This window comes from Protopterus annectens, chromosome 11.part0 (genome assembly GCF_019279795.1).
Source record: "Protopterus annectens isolate FY-2018-M chromosome 11.part0, PAN1.0, whole genome shotgun sequence".
NCBI classification, from domain to species: Eukaryota; Metazoa; Chordata; order Ceratodontiformes; family Protopteridae; genus Protopterus; species Protopterus annectens.
Window position 1 is genome coordinate 545622797 of NC_056745.1, and position 13480 is coordinate 545636276.

The 13480-nt window shown below is 41.7% G+C and overlaps 1 protein-coding gene across 2 annotated transcripts in view; it reads left to right on the forward strand.

Moving 5' to 3' along the window:
• Window positions 1-13480, forward strand: part of LLPH (LLP homolog, long-term synaptic facilitation factor) — a 264175-nt gene that overhangs the window by 170178 nt on the left and 80517 nt on the right. For both annotated transcript variants that reach the window (XM_044088053.1, XM_044088054.1), the window contains exon 2: window positions 13244-13455. In XM_044088053.1, coding sequence (XP_043943988.1) covers window positions 13245-13455 — 211 coding nt within the window. In that variant the 5' untranslated portion in view covers window position 13244. The remainder of the gene's footprint in view (window positions 1-13243; window positions 13456-13480) is intronic.

Sequence of the window (13480 nt, forward strand, 5' to 3'; positions counted from 1 at the left end):
ATGTCAGACTCAAAGCCTGTCACAAGTGGTGTCCCACAGGGCTCAGTCCTGGGTCCACTCTTGTTCGGCATCTACTTTTCTGAAGTACAAGCAAACACAGGAGGGTTATGGCTGACAAAGTTTGCAGATGACTGCAAACTGGGCGCCATAGTCGAAAACACATCTGACACAGATATCCTTCAGAAGGGCCTCACAGAAGCGGATAACTGGTGCCAGAGCCATGGCCTAAAGTTAAACGCCAAGAAATGCATAGTCATACCCTTCGGGAAAAACAAGGTTACCCCTAGCTACCATATAGGTGGCAATCCACTGAGCACAGAAGAAGTCATCAGGGATCTGGGGACCCAGGTTGACAGTAGCCTTCGTTTGACACTCATGTTGCTAAAGTAGTTAGGAAAACCTTCTACATTGCCCACCTGATCATGAAGGGATTCACATCTAGATCAAGGGAGGTCATCGTCCCCCTGTACTCATCACTCATTAGACCTATGATTGAGTACAATGCCCCATTCGGAATGTATCTGACCCGACACCTGCAGCAGCTGGAAAGGCCCCAAAAGTTCCTCACCAAAAGGATAAAGGGTCTCAAAAGTATGTCTTATGCTGCCCGACTGAAAGAACTCCAGCTCTATTCAGTCTCATACCGCTTGCTCAGAGGTGACCTGTGCCTGACATATAAGGCCATGTCAAACCCAGATTTGATGAATATGCTTCACCTCAAAAAGTCTAGATCCCTCAGAACCACAAGGGCGGGAGACTTAAACCTTGACACGGTTATTAATAGAACGTGCTGGAGGGACAGATTCATCACCCAGAGACTCCCTATGCTGTGGAACAAAATCCCGGTACATGTGAAGCAGAGCACCTCGCTGGCCTTGTTCAAGAGGAATCTTGACCAATGGATGGGAGATCGCAGATATACCCCAGGGATTACTTCAGTGTCACTGCTTGACAGAATCACAGCAAAATAATAGGCATAGTTTTATTCAAACTAAAGGGGTGGCGAAAGCCACATAACTATGGGCTAGGCTTATAAATGCCCTTGGGCAGATAGCCTAGTATGAACCTATGAACCTATGAAACCTATGATAGTTCAGAATCCTACTTTTAGCAGACTGATATGAATTATCTCAAGTGGTTAAGCAATAGGGAAGATCTCTTGGCCTGTTCAAGTGTGAGTTTTGCCCTTATTTTAGGTGTGTTGCAGAGGTGTCTGTCTTTTGCTTTTCTCTTGTCAGTTAATGAATATTATTCCTGCAAAGCGACATGTGATCCGATGGGTTCTTTCTGTCTGGTCTCGACTTATGGGTTATCGGATCTGACGTGTGTCTAACGTTGGCCTTTTCAGAATCTTCAGTCCAATAGCTCCGCCTCCTCTATCTATAATACCTTGCTCTAACAACCTCTCTTCAGATTTTGCTTGCTGCCATTGTGTGAGAATTGTGGTCAGTAGAGCTCTATGGTCTTGTATCCTTTCTTGTGATAGTGTTTAAAAATTTTCTTTTCCCCTACTTTTGTAAGATTAATGTTAGGTGTAGTTTTTGAAGATAGCTGTTGAGGTAATTGTAACTCGTTCTATTGTTTTTCCTTACTTTGATATTCCTGCCTTTAACTTTTAGCTGTTTATGGTAAAAATAAATAAATTTTACCTTTAGTGTTTTTAGATAGTGTACTAGATAAGAATTTTGAAGTATCCATGGTGGTACAGCAGTAGCGTTGTTACCTCACAGCAAGAGGTTCTTCTGTTCGATTCTCGGCTGGAGTGCCATCTGTGTGGAGTCTGCATGTCTTCCCCGCGGACGAGTGGCCTCCGAAAGACATGCGTGAATGGGCGTGCTTTTGCTGAAGGTTGGGCATCGGGCTGGCAACTCGGCACCATAAAATTTGACTGCCAGTCATTAGCGGACCAGAGTTCTGCTGTGGCAACCCCTAACTGGGAAAAGCCGAGAAAGACAAACTAGATAAGAATTTTGTCTTTAGGTAGGTAGTCTGTAGGATTGTTCCTTTGTAGCCTTGTTGTTGTAATGTTCTCTCACAGGTCGTGGAAAAGGCTTCAGGGTTCAAAAAGTATATTTCATGTGAGCATAAACTGCCTCCATAGTATGCCCATGATAAATGTGTTTATTGCTTGGGCACTGCCCATTTGGATATTGAATGCCATGCATGTGCCACTTTTAGCACTTGTGCCCACAGTGAAAGACTGGCAAAACTGGTTGTAGAGGTTATGCTTCAGCCTTATGCTGTTGCTCCATCCTTTCCCACCCCTAGCAAGAAAACTGAACAGGATGAGGAGGATTCTAAGTACTGTAGCGAAGAGCAAGAGGATTGCAAACTATCTTCATTTACTGAAGGACAGCCAGAGCTGAAGGTTCACCACCCTTCAGCACCTCTGGCTCAGACACCTTTGGGTCTGGTGATACCTGCTCAGCTGAGCTCTTGAGCATACCCAGTCTTTTCTTGGCAAAATACCTTTCCACCTCATCAGGCAGACTGCATTCTCCCTTCTACCTATAATGCTGGCAGCGTTTTCTCTGGGACTTTCCCCCCTCCTCGAGTCTGATCTTCCTCTTCAGGTCCATTCTTTGGAACTGGTGACCGCCAAAAGGTCATCCAAGCTACCATCGGTGATCTCCTCTTCTAGCTCTGCCAGGTCGGTTGGGAGCCTCAAGACTTCAGATCTAGAACATCTGGTGTGATCCTTTTTTGCAGGCCCAGATACAACTAGGTATCTTCAGTTATTCCTACCCAGTTTCCCTCGGCTCTGGGGTTTACAGGACTGCCCATGCCCTCCACCCCTGTTGGGCTGACAGTTTGACCACTTCAGACAACGACTCCTTCCTTGACATTTTTGACTGACATTGTTTGAGCAGAGCATGCCTCAGGCTGAACAGTCGGTGTCAGGATTGACCTTCCAGATCTGTCTAATCCCTACCCTTGGGTGCTTTGGCACACGGCAGCTTGGCTTCGATCTCAACGTTGGAGCCAGTTTAATCAGCACCTGGCACCAGTGCTTTCTTTGGATATGGGATTGGTCATCTGGCCTCTGTTTATGTCTTCGATGACTTGGAAAAGATCCTGTCCGATTAGGAGATGGGAACTTCAGCAGTTGCATTCGATCCATTCCCTACCTCCTCATGCTTCTGTGCCTGTGTATCTGTATCAGTTTATTCTGGTACAGCATGTGTCTTTGATTCCCCTGCATTCAGGACCCTTCCTTCTGAAACACTTGGATTCCCCCAAGAAAGCTTTCATCAAGGACATTGACCTCAATGAATGGGAAGGCTCTTCCAAATCTGCCACAATAAAAACCTCCTTTGGCAGTTTACTTTAATTGTTAAAGTAGTGTGGAGGATGGACCACAGAAGCTCCTTCCCCAGAGGAGTCTGTGTTTTTGAAGGCCTGGAGCATGGGCCCGTCCACAACCTTGGTGGTCCTCCCTCCAGATGTCCTTCTAGACTTGCTTTCTTTGAGGCCTTGTAGAAAACCCATCATGATGGAACAGATTCCCAGGAATACAGATAAAATTTCTGTTCCTCCTAAGAACAGATACCATTAGAGTAAATGTCCAGGTGTGGACTTCCTTGTGGAAAGGACATTCCTGAGGAGAATTCTTCAGTCCATCTGCCCAATGGGGAGTTGGGAAAAGGGCATGTATACTTCATCCACCCTCGCTTTGCATGCATTGAATTCTTTTTCTCTTCTGATGATGTTTCAGCGAGACCTTGTAGCTAGTGTCAAAGCTTAAGACTCATTAGCCTTCAGAGGCTTAGTTGTCTACCACAGAGTCCATATCCAATATTGCCTTGATGTCCACCAGCACAGCCAGTTGGAGTCCTGCCTGGATGCATTTATGTAATTCTGTGGACTGCTTTAAAGCATGAATTGTTAGTGCTGTTTTTGATGGGTTCTTCCCTATTTTGGGACAAAAGTTGAGGAGAGGCTAACTAGGAGTGAACAAGACAGAATGATGCCGTCTGCCATCAGGGTTCATTTTTTGAGCCCTCGGTGGTCCTTCTCTAGCAACTAGAAGGGTGGAAAGTGCCTCTTGTAAAATGTAGCCACTTTTCTAGGACCCTCCTAGTGAGGATTCTCCCCATAGCAGAGGGGTCAATTATAATGGATGCTAACCAAGCAATATGGATGGTCTGTAGAACCAGGGCTTCCTCTGGGTTTTCTTGGCTCTTCCAGTGCCCCTGAAGGGTAGTCTGGGGTCGCTTAGCTCTCCACCCAGAAGCTTGGGAGGCCATCAACTCAGATGAATGGGTGTTGAGAGTCGTGTCTAGAGGTTCTCTTCAGTTGCCTTTTCGTTTATTCAAAAAGATGCTCAAAAATCCTTTCCAGTTGTACGACCCCGGTAGAAATGGGACACTGCAGTGGAAATGTTTTTCAACCAAGTCATCCAAGAGGTCTCACCAGACCAGTGAGGATCCAGGGACTGTTCCAGATTCTTTTTAGTGCAGAAGAAAAACAAGTGCCTCAAATCCATTCTCGATCTTGGCAATTTGAACCATTTTGTCAAACAGACCAAATTCTGGATGGTCACAGTGCAGTCCATTCTACCTCTCCTGAGGAAGGACAACTGTAAGTGCTTTGTGGATCTCAAGTATGCTTAGCCTCACATAAAGAGAGGCACTTCAGGAGTTTATTGCGTTTTTGGCTGGAGTCCAGTCATTACCAGTTTTTGGCTCTGCCCTTTGGTCTCACCACAGCTCCCTGGATTTTCAACAAATGCATGGCAGTAGCGACAACCTGGTTCAGACTGCTGGGATTCCATGTTCTTCCTTATCTGGATGATTGACTAAGGCTGCCTTCGTGGAAATGGTCCTTACCCCAACTGGGTCTATCCTTGGGCATAACAGTTAATTATGAAAAGTCCATCCTGGAACCAGCTGAGATGTTAGAATTTATCAGATCTGAATACAGTCATTCGGATAGACCAAGCAACCATATCAAGACTGAACTCTCTTCGTCTACATGCTTCTCACATTCTATAGGAGTTTTACAGTGGACTCTAGCAGTTCAGTAGTCCCAATTAAAATCTTCTTCGAATTTCCCAGTGACATTACCGAACATTTGTGACTGCCATATTTGGTGGTGGTTGGAGTTCTTGCTGATCATGGCAGGGTGACTTTTTGTTCTTTGTCATCTCCAGACCACTGTGACTATAAATGCTTCCCTTTTGGTGTGGTGGAGGCATTTTTGAGGGGAAGACTGTCCAAGGAACTTGGAAAAGATATGAGGCCAGTCTTCCCATTAATGTCTCTGAGATGCGGGATGTCCTCCTAGCATTGCATAGCTTTCAGGGCCTTCTTCCCAAGGGTGTGATTGCCATCCAGACCAACAGCATGTCTTTGTTATGACATCTGAATAAGCAAGGAGGTACTTGGTCATATCTCCTGTATTGAGAGGCCATTAGGGTTTGTCAGTGACCAATGTCTTTTCAGGAATTTCTGATCGCAGCACGCACATCCCAGGGAAGTCCAACATTGTGGCGGGTGGTTTGAGCAGGAACGAGAGTAGTACCTGAATCCAGACATAGCAGCACAGATTTTCATCTGTTGGGGGCAACCCTGCTGCAATCTTTTTGCTTCCTCTTTCAACCAAAAGTGCAGTCATTTTTAAGCCCTGATCCCTCCTGAGGGGCAGTCTCTAGTGGATGCTGTTCTGCATGCTTGGCCCCTGGACGAATTTACACCTATCCACTGACACCCCTGATAATCAAGTTTCTTAGAAAGGCAGCCCATTGCAGAGCGACTATCATCCTGATTGCCCCATTCTAGCCCCAGTAAGTCTGGTTCCCCTTTCTTTGACTCACCTGCTTCTCCCACCCTAGATACTGGATCTGGTTCTGAGTCTGATTTCTCATCCTTCAGGATTAGTCTTCTCAAACCTTCACTCCCTCAAGCTTAACCACATGGTTTCTCAAATTCCGATGATGCCCAGGAATCCCAAGCTCTCGCAGAGTTTATTCATATCCTTTCATCTCATAAGCCCTCCACCTGGAAAGTTTCTGCTAGTAAATAGGAACGTTTTTCTATTTGGGTTTCCTCTAAAAGCTTGGATCCCTTTTCAGCACCTTTTGGGTGCCATTTTGAACTTCTTGACTTTTTTTTCCATTGTTTTATTTATTCCACCGTAAAGGTACAACTGGCCACCATTCTCTGATGGCTGTTAAAGACTTCTTGAGGAGCACTTTTTTGTTACATCCACCTGTTTGGGATCTGATGCCTACTTGGGAATATCTCTGCTGCTCCTGTGAGTTCTTACTAGACCTCCCTTTGAACCTTCAGACATGGTAGCCTTAAATTTGTTGTTGTGGAAACTCTTTAGCAGCTATCATTTCTGCCAGAGGAGTGTCTGAACTTATTATCCTGTTTGCATCCTTCCTTGATTACTCATTTCACAAATTAACTTACTTAGATAATTAATTACATAAATAATTATTTCATAGGTTCATAGGTTTATACTAGGCTATCTGCCCTAAGGCATTTATAAGCCTACCCCAAAGTTATGTGGCTTACGCCACCCCTTATGTTAGAAATAATGTGCCCATTAGTTTGTTTGCCTCTGTCCAGCAGTGACACAGAGATGATTCCCGGGGTAAACCAACGATCTCCCATCCACCGGTCAAGATTTCTCTTGAACAGAGCCAGCGAGGTGCTCTGCCTCACATGGACCGGGATTTTATTCCACAGCATGGGGAGTCTCTGGGTGATAAATCTATCCCTCCAGCACGTCCTATTTATATCCGTGCTAAGGTTTAAGTCACTTGCTCTAGTGGTTCTGGTGGATTTGGATTTTTTGAGGTGGAGCATGTCCATTAATTCCGGGTTGGTCATGGCCTTGTATGTCAGGCACAGGTCACCTCTGAGCAGACGGTATGCGACTGAATAGAGTTGGAGTTTCTTCAGTCTGGCAGTATATGACAGGTTTTGGAGTCCCTTTATCCTTTTGGTGAGGAACTTTTGGGGTCTCTCCAATTGCTGCAGGTGTCGGGTGAGATACATCCCGAATGGGGCATTGTACTCGATCATTGGTCTGATAAGTGAAGAGTACAGGGGAACAATGACCTCACTTGATCTGGATGTGAATCCCTTCATGATCAGATGGGCAATGTAGAAGGTCTTTCGAACCACTTTAGCAACGTGAGTGTCAAACGAGAGGCCACTGTCAACCTGGGTACCCAGGTCCCTGATAACCTCTTCTGTGCTTAGTGGGTTGCCACCTATATGGTAGCTTGGGGTTACCTTGTTTTTCCTGAAGGGTATGACTATACACTTTTTTGCGTTTAACTTCAGGCCATGGCTCTGGCAACAGCTATCAGTTTCCGTGAGACCCCTCTGAAGGATGTCTGTGTCCTATGTACTATCCACTATGGCACCCAGTTTGCAGTCATCCGCAAACTTTGTCAGCCATAGTCCTCCTATGTTTGCCTGTACTTCTGAGAAGTAGATGCCGAACAATAGGGGGCCAAGGACTGAGCCCTGTGGGACACCACTTGTAACCGGCTTGGAGTCTGACATGGCTCCAGCAACTCTAACCCTGTGGGTTCTGTCCTTTAGCCAGTTTGCAACCCATCTTGTGACATATGGGTTTACATTTAAGCTGGTAAGTTTCTCTATGATACCCGAGTGGGGTATTGTGTCGAAAGCTTTTGCAAGGTCAAGGTAGGCTGTATGGACTGCCTTTCCCTCATCAATGGCCTTGGTAACTGTTTCGAAGAAGTCGACCAAGTTCAAAAGGCAAGATCTGCCCTTGACAAAGCCAAACTGGGTTGGGTCCAAGGTCTGCAAGTCCCTCATGTCCTTGTTTATTAGTTCCATTATGATCCTCTCCATAGCTTTGCAGACCAGGCTTGTTAAGCTTATGGGGCGGTAATTACCAGGGTCCGTAGAGGCACCGCCTTTGTGGAGTGGGACCACAGTTGCCGTACGCCACTCCTTGGGCACATATCCTGTGGTAAGGCTAAGATTAAACAGCTGCCTTGTAATGCGGGTTTAGTTCTTCATTGAGTTCATGTAGCACACAGCCGGGACACCATCCAGTCCCATTGATGCTGTGTTTTTAGCTTTAGAGAGAGCAGCTTTCACCTGCGCATTTGAGATGACTGGGAGGCTACACTCTGTTGGGATAGTTATCTCTCCTTTTGGGGAGGAGAAGGGGGTGAAGTTTACGCTGAACCTGTCTGCCAGTATGTTGGCAATGTCTGTGGGTTCAGTGATTTTTGTATCATTTTGGACTAATTCTGAGCATATCTGGGAGTTTCCACCCAGGTTTCTGACATAGCTGAAGAAGGCCTTATGATTGTCTTTTGAATCTATGGCAATTTTTTTCTCAAAGTTGGCCTTGGATGATTTTATGAGGGATCGTAGTTTCTTGCTAGTACTGATCAAAGATGCCTTCCCTTTTTGGGATTTTGCTCTATCATGTAATAGCTTTCTCCTCTTATTGTAAAGTTTGTTTATGGCTGGGGTCCACCAGACTGGACGTTTGCCCTTGGTGGAAAGAGTCTTGGTTTTATTTGGGATTGCCTGATCCATGCAGTCCTGAAGGTGTTCATAGAAGGCATTTGTAAGGGCATCCTAGAAATACAAACTTACACCACACATTCAAATTAACTTCGAAATTTAACCCTTTAGGGGCCAATGTGCCAAAATTTTAAATAAACCTACTTTCCATAGCTAATACTTTTTGTACAGAATTACCTCCCCCTTTGTTCCCAGGACTAGCTAGCACAGAAAAACATAAAGAATCATCCTTTCCCGTGTGTATTTTATGAAAGTGATCAGCAATGGGGCTTTCTTTCTACAATTTTTAATATCCCTTAAATGTTCCAAAAGTAAAATTTTAATCATTCTTGTTGTTTCACCAACATACCATTTTGATGGTATGCACTCACAACCCACAATGTACACCACTCCACAGGACTGACAATCAAATTTTCCTTTGGCAACATAACATGCACCATTAATGCTAGTACCAGAAAGATCCTTCACCCTGCAACAAACTTTACATTTCCCACATTTAAACACACCAGTGGGTCCTTTCACTACAGGTTTATTTCTTCCATTTAACAATTCTTTCAAATTAGAATACCTACCATATGAAAAGATTACTTTTTTTGGTAACAAATTACCAACTTCATCATTAGAACACACAATAGGCCAAACAAAGATTTTCCACAACATCTACAGAAGAAAAAGGGGAGAATTTAGTAACAAAGAACAATTTGTCCTTTTCTAACTCATTATCCCCACCAAATTTGTGATTAAAAGAATTAAATCTACTTTTATAGTTCTTACTACTTTCTAAGACCCTCTGGGAAGCCATCTCAATAGATGTTTCAGAATAACCACGAGCTCGACGTCTCTCCTTTACTAACAAAAATTCAAAAGGCACTAACTTCATATCAGAAGTATGTTCAAAAATACGTTTAAACTCCCCAAAAGGGAGGGCATCCAATAAATGCAAACGGTGAGAACTACTAGCATGCCGAAAATTATTAGTTGCTGTTTCCTTTCTGTATGGTTTAAATTGTATTTTCATGTCAGCATCCACGTATAAATCAATGTAAAAAAAATGCATCTTAATTTTGTCTGGAAAGTAAATTCCAAACCACAAATGAGTTTTTGTTAAGATCTGAAACAAACTCTGCAAATCCATCAATGTCCCCCATACAGGTAAAGATCAAATCATCAAAGTAACGTTGATAACACACTATTGAGTTAGAAATTTTTTTTTAAATTATACATGTAACTATTTTCAAAAAAAGATATGAAAATAATAGTGTACGTTGAGGCAAAATTTGCCCCCATAGCTATTCCTTTTTTCTGTATTAACACCTCTATCTCATACAGAAAGTAATTGTGGGGTAAAGCAAACTTCAAAAGCTGTACTAAAAATGAGGTACGAAGACCTTCCCCCAAGATTTTTTCCACTGCCTGTACCCACCACTGAATCTTAATACTTGTATAAATTGATTTTATATCCACCGTTGCCCAATAAAATACCTCTTCTTAAACAATATTTTTCACAATTTTACAGAAATCACTAGTATTCTTAAGATGGGAGGGGCTTTTCACTAAACATTTTTTTCAAATGATGGTTTAAGAACATACCAAGATGTTCCAAAAATGAGCCACAGGAGGAAACTGTGGGCCTACCAGGAGGTTCCCATATATTTTTTTAATTTTGGGGAGGGCACAAAAGAAGGGGTCCTTAGGATAAGGTATAAACAATTTTTAAACATCTTTTGAAGACAAGAATAAAAATTGTATAAAAAGTATTAGCTATAGAAAGTAGATTTATTTTTAATTTTGGCACATTGGCCCCTAAAGGGTTAAATTTGTAAGTTAATTTGAATGTGTGATATAAGTTTGTATTTCTATTATGACCATGTATTTAATGAAATAATTATTTATGTAATTAATTGTCTAAGTAATTTGTGAAGGTGTATAAATTTAATTGCATTGTGTGTTTGAATTATTCCTCTGAAGGCATTCTAGCCAAGGTACCAGAACACATTAAAATTTTGGCAGTTTGCACCTCCTTGGTTTGTTTTTCTATTTTAAACCAGCCCATTTACTTGCTGGTATTCTTTCCAAATTTCAGTAACAAGAGAATATTTACTTCATTGTTTGGATGTTCATAGTCAATTCAGGTTCTGTTTGGACAGATAAATATTTCTGAAAGTCTACCAACGTTTTATATCCTTTTCATAGTCGAGACTTAATAAGCCTGTTTCCAAAGTTACCCTATCCACATGTATCTCCAATTGTATTTCCTTTTGTTATTCTTTGAAAGGAACAGCTTTACCCATGAAGCCTAAAGGTCATTCTAGGAAATTGGTGTCTACTTCAAACTGCCTTTTTCTTGCAGGTTTCTGTTGATGACATTTGTGCTGCAGTTACCTGGTCTAACACTCATCCCTTTGTGTACCAAATGGACACTCAGTCTAGGTCCAGATCTTCTTATGGTTCTGCCATTTTGCAGAATGTTCTCTCAAAATTTGTCACTGTGTAGTGAGAGCTTCCAATCAGTCCTGTGGTCTGGCCTTGGAGCTTGCGTAAGAGGGTCCATTCCTGTTGCCCTCTATTCCCTACCTTCGAATTCATCATCCTGATTTTGTTTTGTTATATTTCGTGGGTTGTTGTATTGTCATTTTACCGACACAGTCTGAGGAGAGGTTGTTAAGAGAGCAGTAATGCCCAACTAGGGTGTTTGTTACTGTGTAAATAACGCCCGCCAAGGGGTGTTATGAAGCCCGACTCCACAGGTAGATAGCCTCTTCACCCCAGGAAGGGAGTTATTTACACAATAACACATAATCTGGAGGGCATTATTGTACTTGCAGAATGAGCTGTCTGTACAATTGTTTTTTACTTTTTATTATTATTACTATATTTGTTTTATATATTTTTGATGTAAAATAGTTCCTCCGCCTAATGTTTCATACTTGCTGTAGTATATGTATTTGGTGTTGGAGGAAGTATTTTGCATCTAAAATATAACATGTTAAAATATCCATGTATTTATTTCATGATTTGATCCCTTACTCCTAAAATGTGTGGCTTGCTGCCAGTCATTGGGGATTGAAGTCGCTAAATAATGATATACATTTGAGTTTCAGACTTTATCTCCTTCAGAAAATTTGCGCTAATACAAGACCTGTTATTTAAGCAACTTTCTGATTTTATAAGAGCGATATTTAAAATCTGTTACTATTTTTGAGCCTTGGTTCCCATTTATTTTAGGCTTTATCTAGATTTTTTTGAGCTAAGAGGTCGAAAGGTATGCAAACCTTTTTACTGCTGCTGCTAGTGGTCGCTCAGTCTCACTCACTGACACACACACACACACACACACACACACGCTTCAGAAAATGCATGCTCAGGCAAACCCTATATAACAGAAATTAAGAACAATATTTAAAATGTATCCTTATTTTATGCCTTTGTTCCCCCATTACTTTACTTTAGGCTTTATGCCCTCAGCTAAGAGTGCAAGAGCTATGCAAACCTGAACTACTGCTGCCAGTGCTCAATCACTGTCTCTCTCTCACACTCGCTGACTTCCGTTTTCATGCACTCAAGCACACATGATAAGTTTCATGCACTCAAGCACACATGATAAGTACATAACTTTCATTTATGTAGGTTTATGCTCAGGCTACGGCAGCCTCTACAGTGACAAAGCTTTACACAGGCTGTCAGTGTAATTATCATACAAAAGGATGAAACACGATACTTCACAGACATACTGAGGTGTGTAACAAGTATAGAAAGTATCTGTTCTATGGTGGAAAAGATGCATATTAGAGAGGATTAGAACAGAGCCCAGGGAAACAGACTACAGTCGCAGCTGAAACTGAATGCATACTGGTTACCTGGTGTTAACGACCATGTCAACATGAAGTTTTTTTAAGGCTGTTTGTTGAAATGTTAGCTCTCAGAATGCTGAGTGCAGACATGCTGAAAAAGAAAGTATGGAAAACGCAAGAAAAGAGTGAATCTAGGAGATCAGTCTTCTTTAAACTTCTTTTTTGACCCCTTCCCCAACACCACCCAAGCTTACACTCTCTGTAATTGCCATACCACGAAGAAAAGGGAATATTCTAGAAAGTGGTTGCCTTGGACTTGAATGTTAATCTGTTGTTTCGGCCATTCAGTCTCCATGTCTTGTGAGTTTCTTTAGTGGGTCCAATATTTCAAATGGTTAATGTTTATTACAAGTTAAGACCTTTATAACTAACCCATCAGTGTCCACAAAAATTTAAAGTAAATGATTTATTTAATTATTTTGCTGATAATTTTTAGTGCAGATATGACTTATGGTTAGAGATGTTAATTTTATTTGAAGATTATTATATTTTTTTCTTTTTGTGATTGGCACTTCAAAGTCATGTGACATTTGCATGAATGTATTTAATTCAGGGACATTTAATATTCCTCAGTTCTGAAGAAGTCTCTTGAATGTGGGATGACATTAGTTACTGGAAATGTCTTATTAACTTTATGTGGAGTTCATTTCAGTTTTCATTTTCACTGTGGTAAAGGTTAATTTTGTTCATTTTTTTCTTGTAAAAATATAAAGTATAAATATATTTTTATTGTTTTAAGAATAGTTGTAAAAAACTCATAGCATTTTGGTTAGTAACACACAAGTTATTTATCCTAGTACTGAATGGTTTGCAACTAGTATGTTAAATTATTGACTTAACGTGATTTTTTTTTTTTTTTGAAAGTATGGCAAAAAGTTTAAGAAGCAAATGGAAAAGGAAAATGCGAGCAGAAAAGAGGAAAAAGAATGCACCCAAGGAGCTTACTCGGCTAAAGAAAATGTTGGCAGCTAGTGGCAGTGGGGACGTTTCTATGAAGGATTTGAAAGATGTAGTGTCTGTAGTATCACCTAAAAAAATTGAAGGGACTTCAAATGTTGACATGGAAGGTGCTGATGGTAAGTTTTAACCATTTTTTCAGCA